At 57.2% G+C, this 22404-nt stretch overlaps 1 protein-coding gene across 5 annotated transcripts in view; it reads right to left on the reverse strand.

Moving 5' to 3' along the window:
• The window catches only part of TTC7B (tetratricopeptide repeat domain 7B), a 275364-nt gene that overhangs the window by 14091 nt on the left and 238869 nt on the right, over positions 1-22404 (reverse strand). For 3 of the 5 annotated variants that reach the window (XM_027552730.1, XM_027552725.1, XM_027552729.1), the window contains 2 exons: positions 20254-20394; positions 10109-10311 (listed from right to left, as the gene is read on the reverse strand). In XM_027552730.1, the coding sequence (XP_027408531.1) occupies positions 10109-10311; positions 20254-20394 (344 nt within the window). The remainder of the gene's footprint in view (positions 1-10108; positions 10312-20253; positions 20395-22404) is intronic. The other 2 variants (XM_027552728.1, XM_027552726.1) reach the window with 1 other exon arrangement.

Raw genomic sequence — 22404 nt, forward strand, 5'->3', positions numbered from 1 at the left:
AGGGAATCCCACGGGCGCTCTAAACCCCGGAGTGCCCTCCACCCTCTGGGGAGCTCCAGGTCCAAAGGCTTTCGTCTGCCACCCATCCACTCTGGTCCCTCATCCTTGGTATTGGTGAGGAAGAACCAGAAGCAGACCTTGAGGGAACTTCTAGTGGGAGGTCCCCCCTAGGCCTTTGGGCTAAAGGGTTTGAAGTTCAGACTGTCAGAAGGTCCGGACCACACGAGGGAAGACACGGCCCAGAGGGAACGTCCAGAAACACTAGTGAGGGGCCTCTCTGAGACCAGCAGCAGAAGATGGGGGCAATTTAAGTGTCAGACAGGCTGGGGCTGCCAGCCCCAATGCCCCCAGGAGGAGACGGGGGCCGCCTCGCCACACCCTCCGGCTGAGTTCAGAGTCAGGCACTGTGGGGGAAGATGCTCAGGAAGCCAGGGAAACAGCAGGGCTGAGATCCAGGGAGGCCTGAAACAAGGAGGGAATTAATTAGGGACTGGCATCTAGAACACAGGACGACCGTGGTAAAGGAAACAACTCCGGACCAAATTCCTAACCCAAGCTAGGGAGCAAGAGCCGCGGTGAGGCAGATCCAAGCTAGAGAGCAAGAGCCGTGGCAAGGCAGGAAGGCGGTGCAAGCGAGATGGCAAATCGTCCTGGAAGACTGGGGCAGAATTTCTAAGAATAAGTGGTTTGGGAGGGTACGTCAGATTTTAAATAATTTTAGATCATCATTACTAATGAGACACTGAACCACACTGCCTATAATTAATTAGTCATCTAAGAGTACAAAGCAGAAAATAGAAATAAACAAAAGACCCTGATGCTGGGAAAGATTGAGGGCAGGAAGAGAAGGGGATGAGAGAGGATGAGACGGTTGGATGGCATCACCGACTCAATGGACATGACTTTGAGTGAATCCGGGAGTTGGTGATGGACAGGGAGGCCTGGCGTGCTGCAGTCCATGGGTTGCAAAGAGTCGGACACGACTGAGCGACTGAACAACAAGAGCACAGCACAGAAAACAGAAAGAAATGCAGAACTCTTTCTTTTTGTTCCCTTAACTTGCTGCAAAGGAACGCCTGGTGACGTGGCTTGCATTTCAGAGCCTGTGCCGGGTCTGCGCTGCTTCTGGGCCTGTGACTTCAGTCCTCAGTGAAATCAGGGGTGGCCCGAAGCCACGGAGCCCTGGCCAGCACTCAGAAAATGCTGCAGTGGGAGGAAGGACCCAATAATCAAGCAGAAAATGTCTGCAGAGACTACGTCTTCACCCAATGAGGCCGTTGGGGCTGGGAGGATGCCTGCGGGGTGGGGCGGGCAGGGTGGGCGGCGAGAACAAGGCCACAAGCCACACAGGGGTCGTGCAGTCGCCCAGCAGAAGTTCCAGAGTCCTGGGGAACACGCCTTTCGCTCCACGGAGGACACGCATGCCCAGTGAGCTGAAAATGCTCTCAGCTAAAGGACGCAGCTCCAAAAGGAGTGAAGATGCAGCTGGTGCCATAAAAACCGTTCGAGTGCCTGCTTTTCCCCCTAGGTCATTTCCAGCACCCTCCCCACCCACTCACACGTGCCGCCCCTGGGTTCCACCCCCCACAACCCGCTTCAGCAGACCCGCTCTCTGTTTCTGCCACTGCTGTCGCCTCCCACCCAGAGACGGGTGCGTGCTAGGGCGCTCAGTCGTGTCTGACTCTGCGACCCCATGGACTGTAGCCTGCCAGGCTTCTCTGTCCATGGGATTCTCCAGGCAAGAAAACTGCAGTGGGTGGCCATTCCCTCCTCCAGGGGATCTTCCCCACCCAGGGATTGAACCCACGTCTCTTACGGCTCCAGCACTGGCAGGAGGGTTCTTTACCACCAGCACCGCCTGGGAAGCCCCAAAGCAGGCACTCTGCAAACCCAGTTGGGGCAACGTGGTCTCCCCGTCCCTTCCCCAGAGGCGCCGCCCTCTAAGCGAGCTGTGAGGGCGAAGAAGATACCGTGCTGCTGTGGAAATAAGGAAGCTGCTTCCAACTGGGTTTGGGGTGGGGGTCGGGGGTGAAAGAAGAATCTCCCTCAGTCTGGGACCAAGAGCAGAGGTGGTCTCGCCCCGACAGGACACCAGGCCCACGGTCCATGGGGGAGCCAGTAGGAAGGGCTGAGTCACCATCAAGGGACCAGGAAGTGTCCTTGGGGAGAGAGGACAGAGGGGTGACCCACAGAAACCCCGCAGGAGAGTTCACCCGGCCCGGGGCGGTGGGGTCTGAGTGTCGCTCTTTTCAGACAGGAAACGATGCTTAGGGACACTCGCGGGGCGCACGGGAGGCTGTCCCTCGCTGGGCTGGGCTGTCTCCAGGGGGCGTTCCCCGGGAGGCCCTGGTCTCGGGGGAAGAAGGTGGGTGAGAAGCGGCCCCTGAAGAAGCTCCGTGGCAGGAGAGGTGCTGCCTGAATCAGCGCAGCCCATTGGTGCCGCCGTGCCAACCAGCTGCCTCCGCGCCCCCGCCGCCGCCCCGGGGACCACCTGAGCCTCCCAGCACCCGTGTCTGGGTCAGGCCTTGGGGCCTGGTATGGAGCTTGGCCGGGAACAGGGAGAGCGCACAGGGCTCCGACCAAGAACGGGTGGACTCTCTGTGAGCTGCCGTTCTGATCTCTGGTCGGGAACTAGGCCTCTTGTCTGTGGGCGTGTTCGCGGGGCCGCGTCCCGACTGGACTGAGACCCCGAGGCCCCGGCAGACGCCTCCCCTCGGCCGGGCCTCTCACCCCGACGCTGCTCCTGGGGGCCGAGGCCACGCGACTCCAGTCCTGAGCTGTGGCTGTCTGTGGTCCCGGCCACCACGCCCCCCATTCGGGTTCAAGGTCTGGCACAGAGGAGTGTCTGGAGACGACAGGACAGAGTCTGAGCGTGAGAGGGGCTGTCGCTGCGCCCTCCCAGCCCTCGAGCAGAGGGCTGCCCCGCAGCCTTCTCTCGCATTCAGTCCCCGGAGCAGGTCCGAGGGTCCCCGCCAGGCCGGCCCACCTGGAGCCCCGCCCGGGAGCCCGGCACATCCTCCTGAGACCGTCCCGAAACCCACCGCCCGGAAGTCCGGTTACTCAGCCCCGCCTAGGCCTCCACGGTGCCCCCTACGTCACTTCCTGTCCTTGTAGCCGACTGTAACTGAGCCAAGGCCGAGGCGACGGAGAGCCGGTGAACCTCGCCGACGAGACTAGCCTGTTCCCACGGGCTCTGCTGAGTCTAGTCAAGGTAATGGGCCCCTAGGCTTTGGGCCGGGCCTTCACTCACAAGGGGAGCGGTGGCAGCTGTGAAGGGCACGGTCACCTCTCCCCCCAACCCCCAAGCCGGCGGTCACCTCCCAGTCTACGCGGCCACTGCGCTGCCAGGCGGGATGCCTCCCCCAGGGAGCAGACAGCTCCGTGTCGGTTCCCCCAGTGCTTCCAAGGAGCGAGGTCCAGGGGCCGACACCTCCCGCCAGGGTGGGTGGGCGGGGGCCAAGAAAGGCTCCCCTGGGCAGTGACTCCCAAGTCGGCTCCGTGAGAGGCTCCGTCCCTCCTGCCCGTGCAGCCTCTGCCCCAGGCCAGGGGCCACGGGCCATCGTCCACAGCAGTCCGGTCTGGCCCGGCATGGCCACCCCTGAGCCCGGGCAGAGGTGACGCCTTCTGTCTCTGCCTGAGACAGGTCAGGCCAGGGGAGGCCTCCGCTGTTTCCTGACGCCTTTCAGACGTCATGACCAGGGCGACAGGCTCAAAAGCCACAGTCAGAAAGTAATACTTGAAAAGGAAAGCACCATGCTTCTGGCCAAGCATGTGCCATGATATGTTCTTACTACGGCTCCTCTGGTTGCTGAAATTCGGTCAGGGGGAAAGCCACTCCCGAGGTCAGCTCCTCCGGAAAAGAACTCCCCTCAAATAGACACAGAGGGGCCTCCTTCACGGGCAGGTGACCTGAAAGTGCTTAGAGAGCCTGCGGGACTCAACCCGCAAAACCATACCACTGAGCGGTCACTGTTATTATCCCCATTCCACAGCTGAGAGAATGGAGGCCCAGGAAGACTAAGGGACTTGGCCACACAGTCGGGAAGTGATAAAGCAGGGATCCAGGCGGGCTGGCCCTGGCGCCATGCCCTTGACCGCTGCACTGTCCTACTGTTTAAGCTCCAGACCCTTAACAGACTTGACCTTCCAGTCCTGGCTCTGCTCCTAACTTGAAATGTGACCTGGGGCAGGTCAGCAAGCGCAGTGTCTTTCCCGTCAGTAAAAACGAAATTCTCGATTTCACCACATCTTGCAAGAATAAACATCAGACATGGAGGATGAGGTTTTAAATTTCTTTTCAGAGGTGAAGGTTATGTTCATGCCAAGGATTCCCAGTTCTCGGAAGGGCCTGAAGCTGTCAGAGTTGCTAAGAGGCAGTGTGTACCATGAAAGGGCAGCAGCGGAGCTGGCTGGAGAACCAGCAGCTGGTAGGAAGCCCTGCACCCTCCTCTCTGTCAGTCTGAGCCCCAGATAAACAGCCAAGAACGACAGCAGAGAAACGAAGGCCTGTACGCTTTTCAGAGGGCTATCAACAGCACACAGGCGTGCAGAAAGGGTGGCCCTCTAAATATTTCATTAGTCTTTCTTTAAAGCAAACAATCGTCCTCCTTATGTTTAAAAGCAGTTTTAAAATCCTGAAAGTAAATGAAATACGATGAATAGATGAGACAGCCTTCTCACTAGACCGCGGTAGAGTTCTGTTCCCTCCCAATCACGCCTCCCGTGCGAGGAGAGAAACTGATACTTTGGATGAAAGAGATCAGTTTCTGAGGATGAGCGTTCGCAAGGGGAAGGACATCTCCACTCTGCTCCATTACCTTAATTGTCCCTGGGTCTCATCTAGAGTAACAGGATCAGAGTTCCCTTCTCTAAGACTGGTTTCTCCAAGGCAAAGATGCGTAGCTCTGCCCTGTCTGTCTGTGCCCTGGGCCCCGGGTCCCCCTTGCTAAACTGATGGATAAATTAGATCCACAGACAGCTGCCATCTCTGGTGAAAGTGAAAGTGTTAATCGCTCAGTCATGTCCTACTCTTTGCGACCCCTCGGACTATAGCCCACCAGGCTCCTCTGTCCATGGAATTCTCCAGGCAAGAATACTGGAGTGGGTTGTCATTCCCTTCTCCAGGGGATCTTCCCCAGCCAGGGATCCAACCTGGGTCTTCTGCATTGCAGGCAGATTCTTTACCATCTGAGCCAGCAGGACCATCTCTGGAATCACCCTGAAAAATTCACCAGCTTCCTGCTGCCTCTCTCCTCCAACAGGGGTATCCATTGGAAAACATGCTTCTAAATAATGAAATATGAGACGCAAGCAATTTCCCCCAAATCTCATGAAACAGACAGACACTTTAAAAGAGCGAGAGGAATAAAAACACCAGAGTTTTGTAATTTAGTGGCACAAGCTGCCTGCCTCAAGCAAGCCGGAGCTCACCTCCTTCCCTGGATTCAACCCCTCCCTGCCATCCTTCTGGCCCGTCATGCATAACAGGATGAAACGTTTCCCCTCAGTAATCAAGCCTGTAAGCTTCTAGATGGTTAAAAGAAAGCTCCGACTTCAGAGCGATGTTGTGAGCCTTGTTTTGATGCTTCTGGCTCAAACTTTAGAGCCGTGAAAACAACTTAAGCTGTAGTAACCATGCAGAGCCTCGCATTTCACGTCCTCCTTCCAGCCCCACCGCCAACAGGGCGTGCCCCCGGGTATTTCGTAATAAAATCCACTTTCCCAACAGCACGGCTCTTCTCTGCCAGCCTCTGCGACTCACGTGCTCCTGAAACAGAACTGCGACCCACGTCTAAAGTTCTCACGCTCGACGTCACTGCAGACTTCCGGTGTTTCAGAAAGCCCAAGACAGGGGACTTCCCTGGACCTCCAGTGGTTGGACTTGGCCTTCCAGTGTGGGGGATGTGGGTTTGAATCCAGCTTTGGGGGGCTAAGATCCCACCCAAATGCCTTGGGGCCAAAACCCCCCAAAAAACATAAAGCAGAAGCAATACTATAACAAATTCAATAAAGACTTTTAGAAGGAGAAAGAAAAAGAAAATGTAAGATCATGGAGGAAACCCTCAGGGACAGCTCGTCCTGGAACCTTTGCCTGGAGCTCACACCTCAGTCCAGCCACAGAGGTCAACCAGCACTTCTGGACACTTGATGCCCAAACAAAAAGCTTGTTCTGTTACTCGACTGGCCCTTTATTATGGTGATCCCCAAACTGTCTTTCCACTGAGCACGAATCCCTTCCCGCCTCACTGATGGGTCCTTTCTGCCCTGCAACCCGCCATCAAGGGGCCGTCCATCCAAGGCAGGCAGGCGGGCCTTCACCCTGTGCCCGTGGTGGATCGCCCGGCCCCTGGCCCCCAGTGGTCTCTTTTCCCCATTGTCCTCCCCTTCTCTGGGAGCTCCACCACGGGGCCTTTCTCACTACTTCCCACGGCAGAGCGGGAGAAATTTACCAGCTCCCTGGTCTCCCAACTACCCTCCTTTGAAGGACAGCTGGCCTCTGTCCCTGAACAGGCATCCAGCCTTGTTGAGAGACCTTCGACATACAAGGGCATGGCCCTGAGAACTTTCATTCTATTTTCTCCTGCTCAGCATCCGCTCTGAGATCTTTGTCCGCCTCAGTTGAAGGCCCCGCCCTCAGGGCACTATTCCATCTTCTTCCTTTCTGTGGCCGGGGGCGGGCAGGGGCCCCTGGGTCCAGTCCCTCTCCAGCTCGTGTCCTCCATAAAGCTGCATGGGCACGTCGCCCACACGCTGCCGTGCCTCCCTCAGCATGTCCTGGGTGAGCCCCACCATCTGCTTCTGACTTCACACCTTTTTAGACCAGTTGAGCGCGTTGGTAATGTGCTCCAGGATAAGTCTATTTCTCAGCAACATTTCTCCTCTGGTCTTACCAACCCCAGCTCCTGCACCCAACCCTCCTGGCCTCCTTCCACACTTACCTCTCCCTTAGAGGCTCTGTTCCTCTCTCTCCCCTCATCTCACATTCTGCCCTTGAGAGCCCAGGCTGACATGATCGGAGGGCAGGCACGTGGCGCTGCTCGCGGAGCCTGGCCCTGTTCTGGTCACCGTGGCCCTGGTTCTGAGCCCGGCCCACCCTTGGCCTGGGTGGTGCCACCCAGAGGCTGTTCCTCTGCCCTCAGTTCCCCGCTCTGCCCCCAACTCCCGATCACAGCACTACTGGTATGGAAACAGTTGCTCCATGTTTCATTAATTCATCTTGGGTCTTGGGAGTGAAAGGCTTTTTAACCATAGCATGCAAATGTATGTAAATTTATACACTTTTGCAAAAATGATATGAAAATATGCCTTTAGATTTTTCTGGAGAAAACGTCTGATCACTCTATGAATCCCTCCCTTGTCAACAGCATGACTTTGTAATTCCTCAGCCCATCAGCTCACTGCTCCCTTACTATCTGCCCACACTCAGCTCTTATCTTGTGCTAACTCATTATTAATATTAAACACACGATTTCTCTTCTTTCTTCTCACTGTATACGAATTTAAATGCATCTCTGAAGGCTGAAACTATTAGAAAACTGTCAATTTTTGTTGGAGTTTCATGTACATTTCTGTTGTCAAGTCTGACCTTATGTTAACTTTAATGCATTTAACGCTTTAATGAAAACCATCTGCCTCCAAGTCGTTAATGCTTTTTTAACAATATTACTGTGCTCGCATTTCTCTGCAGTCCTGCCTCTCCTATGAGCTGGGCTGATGGAGGGGGCTGGCACACATCACCACTAACCTACTCTCAAAGGGAACAAATGTCCCCACCTCGGGGAACAAGCTCATGGCCCTGACTGGGTACCACTCTCCAGGTTTAACATCAGCCCCTGGTCTCCACCTGTGACGTGGAACATGGCTCCCTTCTCTCAAGACAGCTCCTCCAACAGCCCCTCTGCCCTCCCCTCTCTCTCCGAGCATTAGGGCTGGTGCAGATGCTTCCTCCCTCTGGGTTTTTCCACGGGCTGCAGTTGGCCTACAGGCAGTTCCTTCCTTTGGAACCCCTTGCCTTGATCTTTTGGGGGAGGTCCTCTTTGCTGCTCAGGTTCTTCAAACTCCTTCTAGTCTTGACTGCTGACCCCTGGCCTGGCCGGCCAGGCAGGCCTCCCTGGTCCTCCCATCACTGCACAGCCTGCTCCCCGAGAGTCAGGTGGGTGCCGACACCCACATCTGCTTCCGCCTCCTCTGCCATGTAACTCTAGAGCCCTGACTCTTCCTTGGGGCGTGACCTGGTGAAAAGACAGCCTCGTCTCCCTGCTGCCCCTTCGTCTTCACTTCTTCCTGATCTTTTCAGGCCTGAACGGCCAGTGCTTAGTCGCCCGGTCAGGTCTGACTCTCTGTGACCCCACGGACTGTAGCCCACCAGGCTCCACTGTCCATGGGATTCTCCAGGCAAGAGCACTGGAGTGGGCTGCCGTCCCCTCCTCCAGGGGACCTTCCGCACCCAGGGATGGAACTCATATCCGCTGCATTGTCACGTGGATTCTTTACCCCTGAGCCACCAGGGAAGCCCACTGAGACATCTTAGGGGTTTATTATTATTATTACAGTTTTCTACTGCTGAGACCCCTAAGGTAGCTAATGTCTGCGGGCCAGAGAAGGCTCAGCTGTGGCTCTGGATCCAACAGGCGAGGCTCCTTCATCACCCAGCCCTCGCTTACCAGCTCTCCTAGCCTGGGCCCGCGGCCGCTTCTTTCAGAAGGGAAAGCGCCTGGCATTTGTCAGGGAGCTCAGGTGTCTTGCCAAGCTCCAAAGGTGCAACCGAAAACTTTCCTGGTGCGATTTTCCTATTTGATCTTTTGTCTCATGTGTTCCCCTTGGGGATGAACAAGAAATACTTCTCTGAATAATTTATAGGCCCCAGGGTAGAAACACGCTGCCTCTTTTTAATAAAAAGCTGGGTACATGGCCTTGATTATACCTCTTCTGTGATACTTCAGCAAAGGCAGAGAGACCTGAGAAGCTCTTTACAAATTCCTTTTAAAATAGTGAGACAAAGATAAAAAGCCATGTAATGCTTCTAATCAAACAAAAGAATGTTTGGATAATACATACGATTATTTATAAAGCTGTATTGAGCTATGAAAGGCTCATACAGGGAAGCTGAAAAAACTCAACAGCTATAATTACTATAAGGTCCAATTTATTTTTAAAACTGAAAATGGCTGTCTTCGGTTTTCTGTTGAATGAGCACCTCCTGGGTGCCGGGGCTCTGCTGGGCTCGTCATGTGGATCATTTCAAGGAGTTCTCACATGTGAGCTGGGTACGGAGCGGGTCAAGATACAGAATCACCAAGGCTCCTGGGGGTGCGTGGCCAGCCCACGGTGCCCCAGGACCACAGATGGGGCTGAAATGGAACCCAGAGCTGACTCAGAAGCACACACGTCGCATGGTCCCTAACGGTGGGCGCCCCGACCTTCTGTTGAAAACCAGTAGATGCTGCTCAGTTCTGTCCATTTTGCGATGTTACTGTGGGCAACGGCGAGAGAATGGAGCCTTTGGGACCCTCTGGAGTACATTTTACTTATTAGTTACAAAAGCGTCTCCTCTTAGCCCCAGACAGAACCTCACGGCCTCTCTGGGTGCAAGCTGAATGTCTTCATTTTACGGGAGGCTGGGGTGACTTCCCTGGGTCCTCACAGTGCAGGGAGGCTGTCCCCCCTCCTCTGACCGGATGTCCCTGCCACCCAGTGGCCTTGGGGACAGGCTGCGTTCTTGGCTCCAAGGGGCCCCCGAAAATGGAAAGTGCTCAGAGTCTCGTCCTGCAGGCTCCCCGGGGTGTGGGCCCCCCAAGGGGGCTGCTACCGACAGCGCAGAGACCAAGAGGACAATGACGGCGCCCAGGGTTACAAGAACGTGTTCACTGAGCCCGGAGCCACAAGGTGGCTTGGCCGGCTGGCCCGAGGCCTCTGACCCAGACTCTGCCCTCAGTCGGCCCAGGCGCCCAGGCGGGCGGTGCACTGCCCGCTCCCGGGAGCTCCCCCTGCACAGACCACCGCGGGGAAGGCGCACCCGGAGCCCCCGGCCGGCAAGTGCATCCGGAACCGGCACACGGGCTGAGGGTCCAGAGCTGCCGCTGCCTCGGAGGGGTGCCCCCGGACTCACCAGCCGCTGCATGCTCTTCACGTGGGTGGGGCTGATGGACAAGGCCTCCTCGTACCACCGCCGGGCCTCGTCCACGTTCCCGCGCAGCTCCGCCACCTGGCCGCGCATGTAGAGGACGTTGTGAGACATGGGGAAGAGGTTGGCAGCTTCCTGCGTGCAGGCCGTGGCCTCCGCGGGCTTCCCGATGCCGATGTAGACTTCCGCTGTGAGAACGAGAGCACAGGCGGATGCATCCCGGGTCACGGCCCCCCAGACGCCCTGCAGCGGGCCGGGGCTCCGGCTGGGACGCCGACCTCCCCCGAGGGAGCCTGACAGGGGCCCGTCTGGGAAACCCAGGGCCCAGAGCCCGCCCCAGCCCAAGTGGGAACAGCCGGGTGACAGTCCTTCCTGCCCCTGATACGGACAAGAGAGTCACGGACGTGGGGCCTCCGAGGGGACACCTGTCACCACCAAGAGGGGCCTGAGGCCAGCCGGGCCCACTGCCCCCGGAGGACTCCCGCCCCTGGAGGGCTCCCCGCTCCGGAGGACTCCCTCCCCCTGAGGACACCTCCCCTGGGGGACTCCCGCCCCCGGAAGGCTCCCGCCCCCGGAGGACTCCTCCCCCCGGCCCACCCGGGACACCGGCCCTCAGGTCTGACGTCCACAGACCAAGCGCTGGCTGAGCCCAAGGACGGGCCAAGCAGAGGTGCACAGCCCCTAGGCGGGCAATGGCGCTGCCCCTCGGCCGGTTCTTCTGAAGCCCGCAAGTGTGACAAGGGCTGCGGGTGGAGGCTGACATGTCTGTGGGTGTGAAGTCAGATGGCTGCTCGATCCGACCCCGCCCTGGGCCGAACCAGGAAAGCCACCACCTGCAGGGACTATTAGCTGAGACCGACTCGGCCTGTTGAGACCCCAGGCTGCCACTTTCCAAACAGCAGCATCAGGAGCCCTCCTCCAGCAGCCCCAGGGCGCCCTCATCTGCACGCAGGGCCTGTGCAGACGCCCGCCGGTCTGTCCCCCACTCTGGGCCCACCGATGCCGCCTCCCAGCTCAGGGCAGCCCCTTCTCTTCCTCGCCCGTCCTGCCCTGACCACTGCCCTCTGCCCTGGCAGAGAAAGCTGTTTCTGTGCCCACACGTCCAAGCTCCACACAGACTAACATGTTGTGTAGAACCGGACGCACACAAGAATACCAGTGATGGAAGACGCCACGGAAAAGAGAGAGATGCCTGCTCTTTCTCATGCACCTCTGGCGTTGCCTTCCGGAGGTGCGCCCTCCTCCCTGCTCCTGTCTCCTCCAGCCCCTCCGTGTGTTCCGTGCCCCCACCCTCCCCGGCAAAGCCCTGGTGGGGTCGCCCCTTCCCTGAGGTCTCCCGCTCCGGGCACCCCTCAGCCCGCAGCCTCCCCTGACCCCACAGGCAGGACCCCTTCACCAGGGCTAAATTCAGGTGAAAGAGAGGGACAAGGGCCTTCTGAGCTCATTGGCAGATGCAGGCCTGGGGAGTCTCGCCCCGAGTGGTGAGGGGGGCTCCTGACTGAGGGACCCAGCCCAGGATGCACCCCCAGGCCCCCGAGCACCCGGTGTCCCCGTTCCTACTTCTAGTTTCGGATACTAGTCAGGCTCCCGCTCAGTGTCAGCTGTGAGGCTGAGATCTGGGCCCCGCGCTCTGCCTGGGGCTCAGGACCACGCAGAGGTGTCAGGCGAGGGCGGGGTCGGCGGGGGGGGGGGGCGGTGGAGGGGGTGGTCGCTGAGCAGCCTGGACCCCTCCGGCCAGCTGTGCGCCTGGAGACGGAGACACTCCCCTCACTGAGACTCCTGCTCCCTGGGGCTCCAGCTGCCCACGGGCACTTCTCTGAGACCCGCAGGAGGGCCGCTCCTGGTGCGGATGCCCTTCAGCCGAGCCGCTGGCAGGGGCAGAGGAAGGAAAAGGCGCATGGGGACCAGCTTCCCACGGATCCTGCGGCTCCCTGACCCCGCAAACCACTCCCTCACCCCAAGCCCTGGTTCTCCAGGGAGAGGAGCCTGGTGCCTGGGAAACAAGCTGGGCAAGCTGGTGCTGGCCTCCTGGGCAGCGCGGGCTCCCCTGCCTTCGTGAATTGGCTCTTTCATGTGGAAATCGCATGAGGGCTAACAGGACAGAGGTCCTGCGAACCCACACGATTCCTGCCCCCGGCAGAGTCAGCAGGCCTGGGGAGGCAGCTACCCGTATCCTCTCCCATGGGAATGCCCTTCATTGCTTCTGCTTTGGGGGGCTCGGGAAGGGGAAGGAGGCAGGGGCTCTGCTTTCATGGGTGCGGCCCGGCCCTGAGCCCCTCTGGGACCCCACGCCGGGCCTGCCGTCCGCGAGGAGCGCAGCCCACGTCCTGCCCTCGTGGAGGCCCCGTTGGGGTCCTGCTGCACATTTGACATTTGTTTCCGGGTTTGCAGACAGCTGTGTCCACTGTCAAGGGCGACCCCTTAGTGTCGGCGACGGCGAGACCAGGGCGCCGTGTCCCCCGTGTGTGTGACACACCTTGTCCCCGGCCCTCGGCTGACCCTGACTCGCCGCCCGCCTGAGGAGCCGCGGCAGCCGGCACGGAAGCCCCTAACCTCCGTCCTTGACCCCTGCTGTTCCCGCTTGGCCCCTCAGGGGTCTCCTGTGAGGACTGTGTCCCCGCCCCTACCAGGGCGGCTCCATCCCTGATGCTCCATGGACGCGTGTATCCGTGTCACCATCTCCCAGATGCCAAGCCCAACACAGGCTCCTGTCTCCTCCTCATCCACCTCTCAGCACCTCCAAGCTCCTCCATCCACGGAAAACTCACTGCTGATTCACAGAGCAGAGAGGGCAGGGGCAGGGGACTGAGACATGCAGACTATTAGGGAAGAGAGAGCCTACAAGGATGCACTGCACAGCATGGGGCACGGGGACACTTGACGGTATTACGGAGTATATTATGATATACACTTAATACATATGCATACTGTAAGATATAACTAATATAACATGTACTATTATATACAGGTATAGTGAGTGCATGCACACATTATATGCCTAATGTATACACGTGTACAGTGTGTGCACACTCAGTCGTGTCTGACTCTTTGAGACCCCCTGGACCGTAGCCGCCAGGCTCCTCTGTCCACGGGATTTTTCAGGCAACAATGCGGGAGTGGGTTGCCCTGCCCTCCTCCAGGGGACCTTCCTGACCAGGGATCAAACCAGGTCTCGTCACTCTTGCGTTGCAGGCGGGTCCTTCACCACTAGACTACCTGGGAAGCCCAATATAGTATTCAGCATACATTATTCATCACATTGTATTTTATACATGCAGTATAGCCTTTAACGGAGAAGGCGGTGGCACCCCACTCCAGTACTCTTGCCTGGAAAATCCCATGGATGGAGGGCCTGGCGGGCTGTAGTCCATGGGGTCGCTAAGAGTTGGACACGACTGAGCACTTCACTTTCACTTTTCACTTTCATGCATTGGAGAAGGAAATGGCAACCCACTCCAGTGTTCTTGCCTGGAGAATCCCAGGGACGGTGGACCCTCGTAGGCTGCCGTCTGTGGGGTCACACAGAGTCAGACATGACTGAAGTGACTTAGCAGTAGCAGCAGCATACCTTTAAAAATACATAAAAAATGCAAGGCTGACTTAGAAACCGTTATCTTAGAAGCTCCTGAGTGATCACCGCCTGCTGAGCACGCTTGTGCGTTACCGTGACTGTCACGACGGTGTGACTTTGCAGGGAGAGCAGCAGGCCTGGGGAAGCAGGTCCCAGCAGATGGCGGCGGGGCTGGGGTCTCCCTGGGTCTAGCCTGGGACCCAAGCCCCTGGGGTCCACACAGGCCCCTCTGCAGCCCCCTGGCTACAGGGACAGCACCCCCTCGCTTTCCCCCACCTTGCTGACCACTCCCTTGCCACTGATTTGGCTTTCCTCTCCTCCCCCATTTTTTGGGGGTGCTACACTGGATCCCAGGTGTGGGGTGAGGGCTCTCCAGTCGCAGGCCACAAGCTCTCAGGTGCGGCCTGTGGGGTCCAGTTCCCTGACCAGGGATGGAACCGGGGCCCCTGCATCGGGAGCGTGGAGTCTTAGAACTGGACCCCCAAGGACGTCCCTTCAGGTCTGGGTCCTGGCTGTCCCTTCCTCCATCAGCGTTCCGGCCCAGGCCGTCTCCTCACATTCCTTGGCTTTAAAACGCCGCTCACGACTTCCTGTTTCCTGCCCAAACCTCAAGCGAGGGTTCAATGTCCACCTGTTCCCCCACCCAGGCCGCCAGTGGTGGGAAGCAGAGTCACCACCACGCGTGGAGTCCTTCGCGCGCGTCTCACCCAGCAGCTCCCCGTGTGTGTCCATCAGCTTCACCCGGAAGACGCGGCTCGGCGCCCCTCCCCGCCCCGGAGCCCCCGCCGTCCCAGGAACGCGCTCCGGCTCCCCGCGGCCCCCGCCCGCCCTCCGCGGGCCTGGTCTGACCACGCGCCCTCTGGTCCTCTCACGTCCCGGCGGCCACCTCCCTTCTCGTTCTCCCCAGCCCGCCCCGCCGCCCCAGGGCCCTCGGCACGGGGAGCCCAGCGCGGCTGAAGCGCAAACTCCACGAAGGGAGACACGCGCGTCCGCCGAGCGCCCCCTCCAGAGCCTGGCGCTCAGACCCTCCGGCGGCTCCGGCGGGGCTCCCGGCTGGGGGCCGCCCGGGGCGGGGCCGGGGCTCCGGGGCCACGCTGGGTCTGGATTCTGGCTTCTCCCCGTGTTAGCCATGTAACCCTAGGGGGGTGACGGGGGACCTCTGTCTTGCTGTTTCATGTGTAAAACGGGGTGACTGAAGGTAAGTATACCTCGTACGGCTGGGCTTCGCCAGCGGCTCATCGGTTAAGAATCCCCTGGCAATACAGGAGACGCAGGAGACGTGGGTTCAGTTCCTGAGTCGGGAAGATCCCCTAGAGGAGGAAATGGCAACCCGCTCCAGTACTCTTGCCTGGAGAATCCTATGGACAGAGGGGACTGGTGGGTTACAGTCCATGCGATTCCAAGAGTTGGAGACGACTGAGCAACTCAACACACACACATTTTATATGGCTACTGCATGGAGCAAACAAGTGAAGACGCATGAAGTCCTGAGATAAGATCAGACACATGCGCGGTGCTTGGCAAACGTCAGCCACCTGCAGGCTGCAGACGGGGAATCCACCCCCCCCTCCGACCCAGGGCAGGGCCAGCAGGGCTGACCCACGGAGACTGGCATGAGGGCAGCCTGACCCCTGGGCACTGCGGCTCCCTCCGGCAGGCACACCCTGTGCAGGGACCCTAACACCACCTGTCTGCAAGCTGTCTCCATCTTGGCCTGGTGCCCAGGCCACAGGCTCACCCTGCAACCCCGCCGAAGCACCTCTGGGCGGCCGGGAGGAAGCAGGCAGGGGGCAGGGCAGAAGGGGCCAAGGAAATTGTGAGAGGGTCACAGCTTCACATTCCCAGCAGAAATCCAAAAATCTGATCTTGCACATCTAAGAATAGCCGCTGGTTTCGACGGTGAGAGCTGCCAAAACGAAAGCTGTAATTATTAGTAAGTGACAAGCAGAAAGTACCCACCTACCGCAAAGTCATTTCAGCTGCCGTCCCCAGAGAGGGTACTGAAGGGTGGGCACCAAGAAGCTGCTTGGTCTGAGAAAGACCCTGGTTGAGCCCTGGGCTGTGAAAGTATGGATTTCCAATGGCCAGTGGCCACGTGCGTGTGCTTCTAGAGAAACAGATCTGTGACTCCCAGAGAGATACGTCTTGAGGTGCAACTAGCCTCACATGCTTTAGTTCAGCCCTCCTGACTCCTGTCTCAGTGAGACCACAGAGGGGCTGGCTTCTCTCTGGCCTGGGTTTCCCTTCTGTACCACAGAGGAAAGTAGCCTTCTGATCTCTATAAGATGGTGTATATGTTACAAATAGCACTGGAAGATACTTGGAACTTTTAGGAAAAGAGGCCGTAAAAATGGGCAGTTGCTTTTGAAACATCGTGTGATGCCCAGATGCTATAAAGAAAAGATTGATAAATGGGAAAAAAAATTGGCAAAAAAATCACAACAACAAAACCGTAAAACACAAACTAAATGAGAGAAAAGACAGCGCGTATGACACAAGGCAAATTTCTCTGGCGTGTAGCCAACGCCACAAACCAAAAAGAAACGCTCAGTACCTAAGAAGGTAATGGCAGGACCCACGAGCAGACAATGGAGCCCCGCTGTCCCCTGTCAGACTGGCAACGGTCTGGAAGTCTGACAACTCGTCGTGCCCTGAAGATGTGAGGAAGCGCCTTGTGCATCTTGCTGTGTGGTCACTGAGTTGTATCCAACCCCAGGGACTGCAGCCCACCAGGCTCCTCTGTCCATGGAATTTTCTAGGCAAGAACACTGGAGTGGGCTGCCATTTCCTTCTCCAGAGGATCTCTCTGACCCACGGACTGAACCCGGGTCTTCTGCATTGCAGGTGGATTCTTTACCACTGAGCCATCAGGGAAGTCCTAATACCTTATTGACTGGAATGCAAACTGGCACAGTTGCGGAAGGCAATGTGACAAACTTTACCAAGATTAAAGAGTAACTTTTGATCAATTCCACTTTTAGGAATTACCCTTACCCAGAAGGACTGATGCCGAAGCTGAAACTTCAATACTTTAGCCACCTGAAGTGAAGAACTGACTTATTGGAAAAGACCCTGATGCTGGGAAAGACTGAGGGCAGGAGGAGAAGGGGATGACAGAGGGTGAGAGGGTTGGAGGGCATCACCGACTCCATGGACATGGGTTTGGGTGAACTCTGGGAGTTGGTGATGGACAGGAGGCCTGGCGTGCTGCGGTTCACAGGGTCACAGAGTCGGACACGACTGAGCGACTGAACTGAAGTCACACAGAACAGTGTTCAGAAGGCTATTACTGATGCCTGTCTGTAACAGCAAAATACTAGAAATAATCTAAACATGAGTCAGCGGATCACTGGTTAAAAGATGGTCAGTTCACACAGTGGATTCGGTCTCTGACGTGACAGGTAGCGGCCTCCACGAGCGTCACCCCTCTGGCAGGTGTGCAGCCACTCACATGGCGGCCGTGGAGGGGGGTGACCGGTGCTCAGTGTGGGGAACGCCTCCACTCCGTGTCTTTTGTGCCCTTTAAATGGTGTACCATGAGCTTGGATTATTTTTTCAAACATAATATAAATGAAATTGTCACAAAGGTTCGAACCAAGCGGCCGAACACGGACAACCCACGGGGGTCGGCTGCCGGGGGTCCCGGGAGGAGCCGGGGGCTCTGGGTCAGAAGTGCTGGGGCAGGGGGTCACCCTGGGCACGGCCTCCCCACCCGGGGGCCCTCAGGGGCTGAGTGCCCCTGCTCTCCTGGGCTGGGCTCCCTGCAGGGCTGGCGGCTGGCCCCTCAGAGCAGCAGAGGCTCAGGGCTCCTGGTCACAACCTCTCTGACTTTCAGACACACACCCCGCGGCCGGGACCTGCTTGTACGACAGGCTGGACGTCTGGGTCACCTCAGAGTGGCCTCACCTGCTACTCTCAAACCGGGCGCCTCCTCCATCGGGCGCCGCCTCACCAGCTCCCGCTACACTCAGACCACAGAAAAATGACCAGGAGAGAAGAGACCCACAGGCCACAGAAACACCAGCCTGGGGTTCCGGGCCTTGATCTAGCTTGCTCTGAAACCTGCGCTGTTTGCAGAAGCTGGTGGTATTGCTGGAGCTGAGGATGGACACAGATGCTCCCTAGTTTCCGTACGTTCTCAAAAATGTGGGTCACTTGCATTTTGCCGCCCAGAGCAGTCAAGCCCAAACCACACATGGTAGAATCCTACATTTCAGTGGAAGCTTGTTTTATGAATTCTTTCTGAATTTACCTCTTCAAAGACTAGGTTGAATATATGACACAATTCTAATCTTGACTCAAACAAAGCCAGTGCTTTCAAAGAGTCAATATGGCACCAATCCTATAAGATTCTAATTTATGCCACTATTCATACTATATATGCGTGATTTATATTCTGCTCAGAGCTTATACGGCAGGTATGACATTTGCTTTCCAGAATTCAATTCCACCAACTCCTATAATGTTAAAAGCCACACCTATTAATAGCAATGAGAGCTTTATTCTCTCTTATAGGCTATGGCAATGAGAAATGGATGTCACGTGATTAATAAAACTTCTAGGACAACCCCAAATGGAATCTTAGCTGCCAAGTTCGTCAATGCTCTCAGAAGCAGATATGCAGTTTCTTCCCAAGAGTCATGGCAGGCCATGCCAAGAGGAGCACAGTGTGGTCTTACCACACAACGGGCAGGCGAAGGCGTCCTGGACTCACGGACCCTCATCCAGGTCATCAGCATTTCTGAGACACGGGCAAGAACGGCAGGGCCTGAGGGGTCCGGGGAGCTGGCTCCAGCCTGGAAGGGTCCCCATCAGCCCTCTGGCTTTTCAGACTTTGGCCTTTCAAAACTCAACTTCAGGGACTTCCCTGGCAGGCCAGTGGTTAAGACTCCACGCTCCCAGTGCAGGGGGCTCAGGTTGGATCCCTGGTCAGGGAACTGGACCCCACGTGCCACAGCTGAGAGTCTGCACAAAGCCACTGAAGGTCCTGCCTACCGCCACTGACACCGCGCAGCCAAGTAAATGCCCATTAAAGACAACAGCAGTAACTCGACTTCGTGCCCGTTTTAAAGGACAACACTGCCCCTCCACTAGCCCTGCAGGTTCAGGCAGCCTCACCTGACCTGGACACTAACAGGAACCCCTTCTCTTTCTGTTTTTCGCCATCAGTGCTCATGAGGGTGATGGAAGAGGATGGCCATTACATCCTAGACAGGGGACCGGGCTCTTCTGCAAGCAAGCCGCAAAGGAGGCATCAGCCCGTCTAAGTCCCCTAGGCCGAACGCTGGCAAGCGTCTGCGCAGGGAGAACAATGAGCAAGGCCGTGAGTCAGCCCTCGTCTGTGCTTCTGCTCAGAAGAATATAATTTGTTAATTTACGGGCATTGTTACGGCTCACAGAAGGCGCTGCCTGAGCTTGGCTCTGGGACATGCCCAAGCCAGGTATATAAACCCAACTGTGTCTTCTTACACAAAGGTTGCAAACAAGATTGCGCATCATGCAATTAGCCCTGGCACAAGCAGACTAAACAGATGGGCGCTGGTGGGTAAGAAGAACTTTCCCCAGCCAGATGTGGGCTTTCACCAGGCACCCCGGGAGCTGAGCCTGGGAAGCCCTGTGAGATCAAGGGCTAAAACACGAGAAAGTGATCATTCACACAGAACTACACACATGCCAGCAACTCAGCCGCCATCGCCGGCTCCCTACGGAGGACTCTCATGCGAACATGCCCGTGTGCTGGATTTACTGGGGGGGACTTCCTAGCTATGCAGAAGCAGCCGTGTGAAACTGGGGGGGTCACACCTGCTTTCTGGGCTAGTGTCCCGCCCCACAGCCATGGCACCTGCCTTACTCTCTGAGGGTCCCCAGGAGTGCTGTCAGAGAGGGGAGCCTGGACACAGGGTGCCGCCCCTTCCCCGCCTAGACGGAGACGACTTGTCACCCGAACCCCGACCCCTCTCCCAGGGTCTCTGGGATGTCACTGCTAGAGTGCGCGGGGCGCTGAGCTCATCACCCCAGGAGAGGGTGCGGTGAACCCCGCGGTGCGGAGGAGGAAACCGAGGCTCATCACCCCAGGAGAGGGTGCGGTGAACCCCGCGGTTCGGAGGAGGAAACCGAGGCTCATCACCCCAGGAGAGGGTGCGGTGAACCCCGCGGTTTGGAGGAGGAAACCGAGGCTCATCACCCTAGGAGAGGGTGCGGTGAACCCCGCGGTTCAGAGGAGGAAACCGAGGCTCATCACCCTAGGAGAGGGTGCAGTGAACCCCGCGGTTCAGAGGAGGAAACCGAGGCTCATCACCCCAGGAGAGGGTGCGGTGAACCCCACGGTTTGGAGGAGGAAACCGAGGCTCATCACCCTAGGAGAGGGTGCGGTGAACCCCATGGTTCGGAGAAGGAAACTGAGGCTCAGAGCTGAAGCAGGACCACTGGACCTCTGGGTACCCTGCAGAGGCTGTCTGGGGGGCAGTGGCCCTGCTCTCGCGTGAACACTGCTGCCCCGGGCACATGCCCCCCCTTGGGCGCAGCGGCAGGCCGGGTGGGGCAGGGGGCAGAGCGGTACCTGCATGCAGCCAGATCTGCGCCAGCGTCATCCAGGGGTGCAGGGGGCCCTGCTTGGGGGCGCTGCTCTGCAGGGACGAGGCCACTTCCGACAGCGCCTGCTCCACTCTGGAGGCCGCGACTGATGTGGCGTGGATGGAGCCTGCGGGGTTGGGGTGGGGGTTCGAGAAGACCACATCAGAGGTGAAAGGACAGACTGAAGCAGCCAACCCCAAACGCCCCACAGCCCCCACACAGACACGAGACCAAGACGCACGCACGTCCCTCCCCGGGGGTGTCTGGGTTTCGAAGGTCACACCCCATGCGACCGCTGGGGCCTGGCATCCTAGATCCTGTCCTTGGCTTCAGCTGCCCTCTGAGTCACCACAGAGCTTAGACTGCAGAGCGACTCTCCAGGAGCCTCGAGTGGGCTGAGAAGGGGGACACCCGGCAGAGACACGCTGCTGAACCCGGCATGCTTGAAGGGCGACCAAGGCAGGCGCCAGAGCACCCTCCCGGGGGCCTGGACCTGGAGACTCCCTGGGGGGCAGGGGAGGGACCACCCTGGGCTGCTTCGAAGGATTCCGCATGGAGGGTTTTGGTCTCAAGACACACCCAGCAACCGCCCACTTCGTTCCCTGGCCTTTGAAGGATCTGGGGTCATAGTCTGGGATGTGACTTAAAAACTACAGAAGCACGCACTTTTGCCCGCTATGTAAGCAGACGTCTACACCGAGGCTAACCCCAGCCCGCTGGAGGTCAGGTCAGAGCAGAGGCGGCGCCCGCCTTACTCTTCTGTGAAAGCTGCTCTTCTGAGGCTGGGACAGGTTCACTAGCCAGGGGGATCTGGCCAAAGGGCTGCTACTCAGACATCAAATGAGTCAAACCACACGTTCCTCCCATGCTGACCTGGGGAGCTCCTGCCAGACAGGGGCCACCTTCTGAAACAGGGGTCTCTCCCCACCTCTTTCCCACATCCCCTCTTGGAGGAATGGTTTCAGAACTGAGAACAGGAGTCTCAGTTATTTCAGATTGAAAACTGGTGATATTTATATTCGCTGGCAACATTCTTAATTTATAATTCATCCTCAAGTGAAATACAGAGATAAACATTCCAGCCCTGTCAGTGGTAACTATCAACTTATTATGAGGTTGAAAACGGTGATTATAGAGAGATACACGCTGACTACTCAAATAAACCGAGTTGGGTCTACTCTGGGTAAGAGGAGACTGTGAGCATAAAAATAATTTCTGCTGGGGCTTTCAAATGTACCATAATTTACTCATTTTTAAGAGTATTTGCAGTGATAAACTGGCCATCCATATTGTGTTTTGACAGTCCCAACATGAAGGAAACGTGGATTTTTCTCAATATACTCAAATCCTTCCGTGGGAGGGGGTTGGTGGAAGGGAAACGGGGGAGGGGGCTGGGGACCAGCCTGAGAATCCAGCTTCTGCGGACAATCCCCAGACAGCACCCACGGGGACACGTAAGAGGACGGTTCTGGAGAAGGCCCAGGGAGGCCTCCAGAGTCAGCGCTGCTGTGCGAGGAGGCCCACGAGCCCAAGTTCAAAGGTGACACAAGAGAGCTGATGGAGCTCAGCTAAGGACTGACCGTGCAGAGACAAAGTGTGTCAGACTACTTAAAAAAAAACCTAAGCAGCAAGATGATGAAACTGCTGTTGGTTTTGGGGGTCTTGTTCTGTTTTCAACCTCTTTATGGAAAATCAGCATTTTAAAAATTGATAACAAGGATGGACATAGCTTCTCTGAGATTTTTAATAGCAATGATTAGTTATATAAATGAAACTGCTGTTGCTACATCCTGAGCCTATTACCAAGCTGGCTTACCTTCTTACTGACTACCTCCAACAGGGGTTCTCAACCTTGGCTTCACATTAGAATCACTTAAGGATTAAAAAAAATGACCATGATGTCATAGCTACAGCATCACTGATGCTAGGGGTGGGGCCAGCCATCTATTCGTTGATAACGCAGGTAACACCAACGTACAGCTAAGACTGAGGCCTCGACCTGGATTGACAGGAAGAGGGTGTTATTAGATGACAGTGGGTCAAGAAAAGCCTGAGGGCTTCGTCTACACAGCTCAGCCAGCTTGAGCGGTCCTGCCTCCCTGCAGCCCAGCGATCTGGGGAAAGGGGACCAGGAAGC

Source organism: Bos indicus x Bos taurus, chromosome 10, assembly GCF_003369695.1.
Source record: "Bos indicus x Bos taurus breed Angus x Brahman F1 hybrid chromosome 10, Bos_hybrid_MaternalHap_v2.0, whole genome shotgun sequence".
Taxonomy (NCBI): domain Eukaryota; kingdom Metazoa; phylum Chordata; class Mammalia; order Artiodactyla; family Bovidae; genus Bos; species Bos indicus x Bos taurus.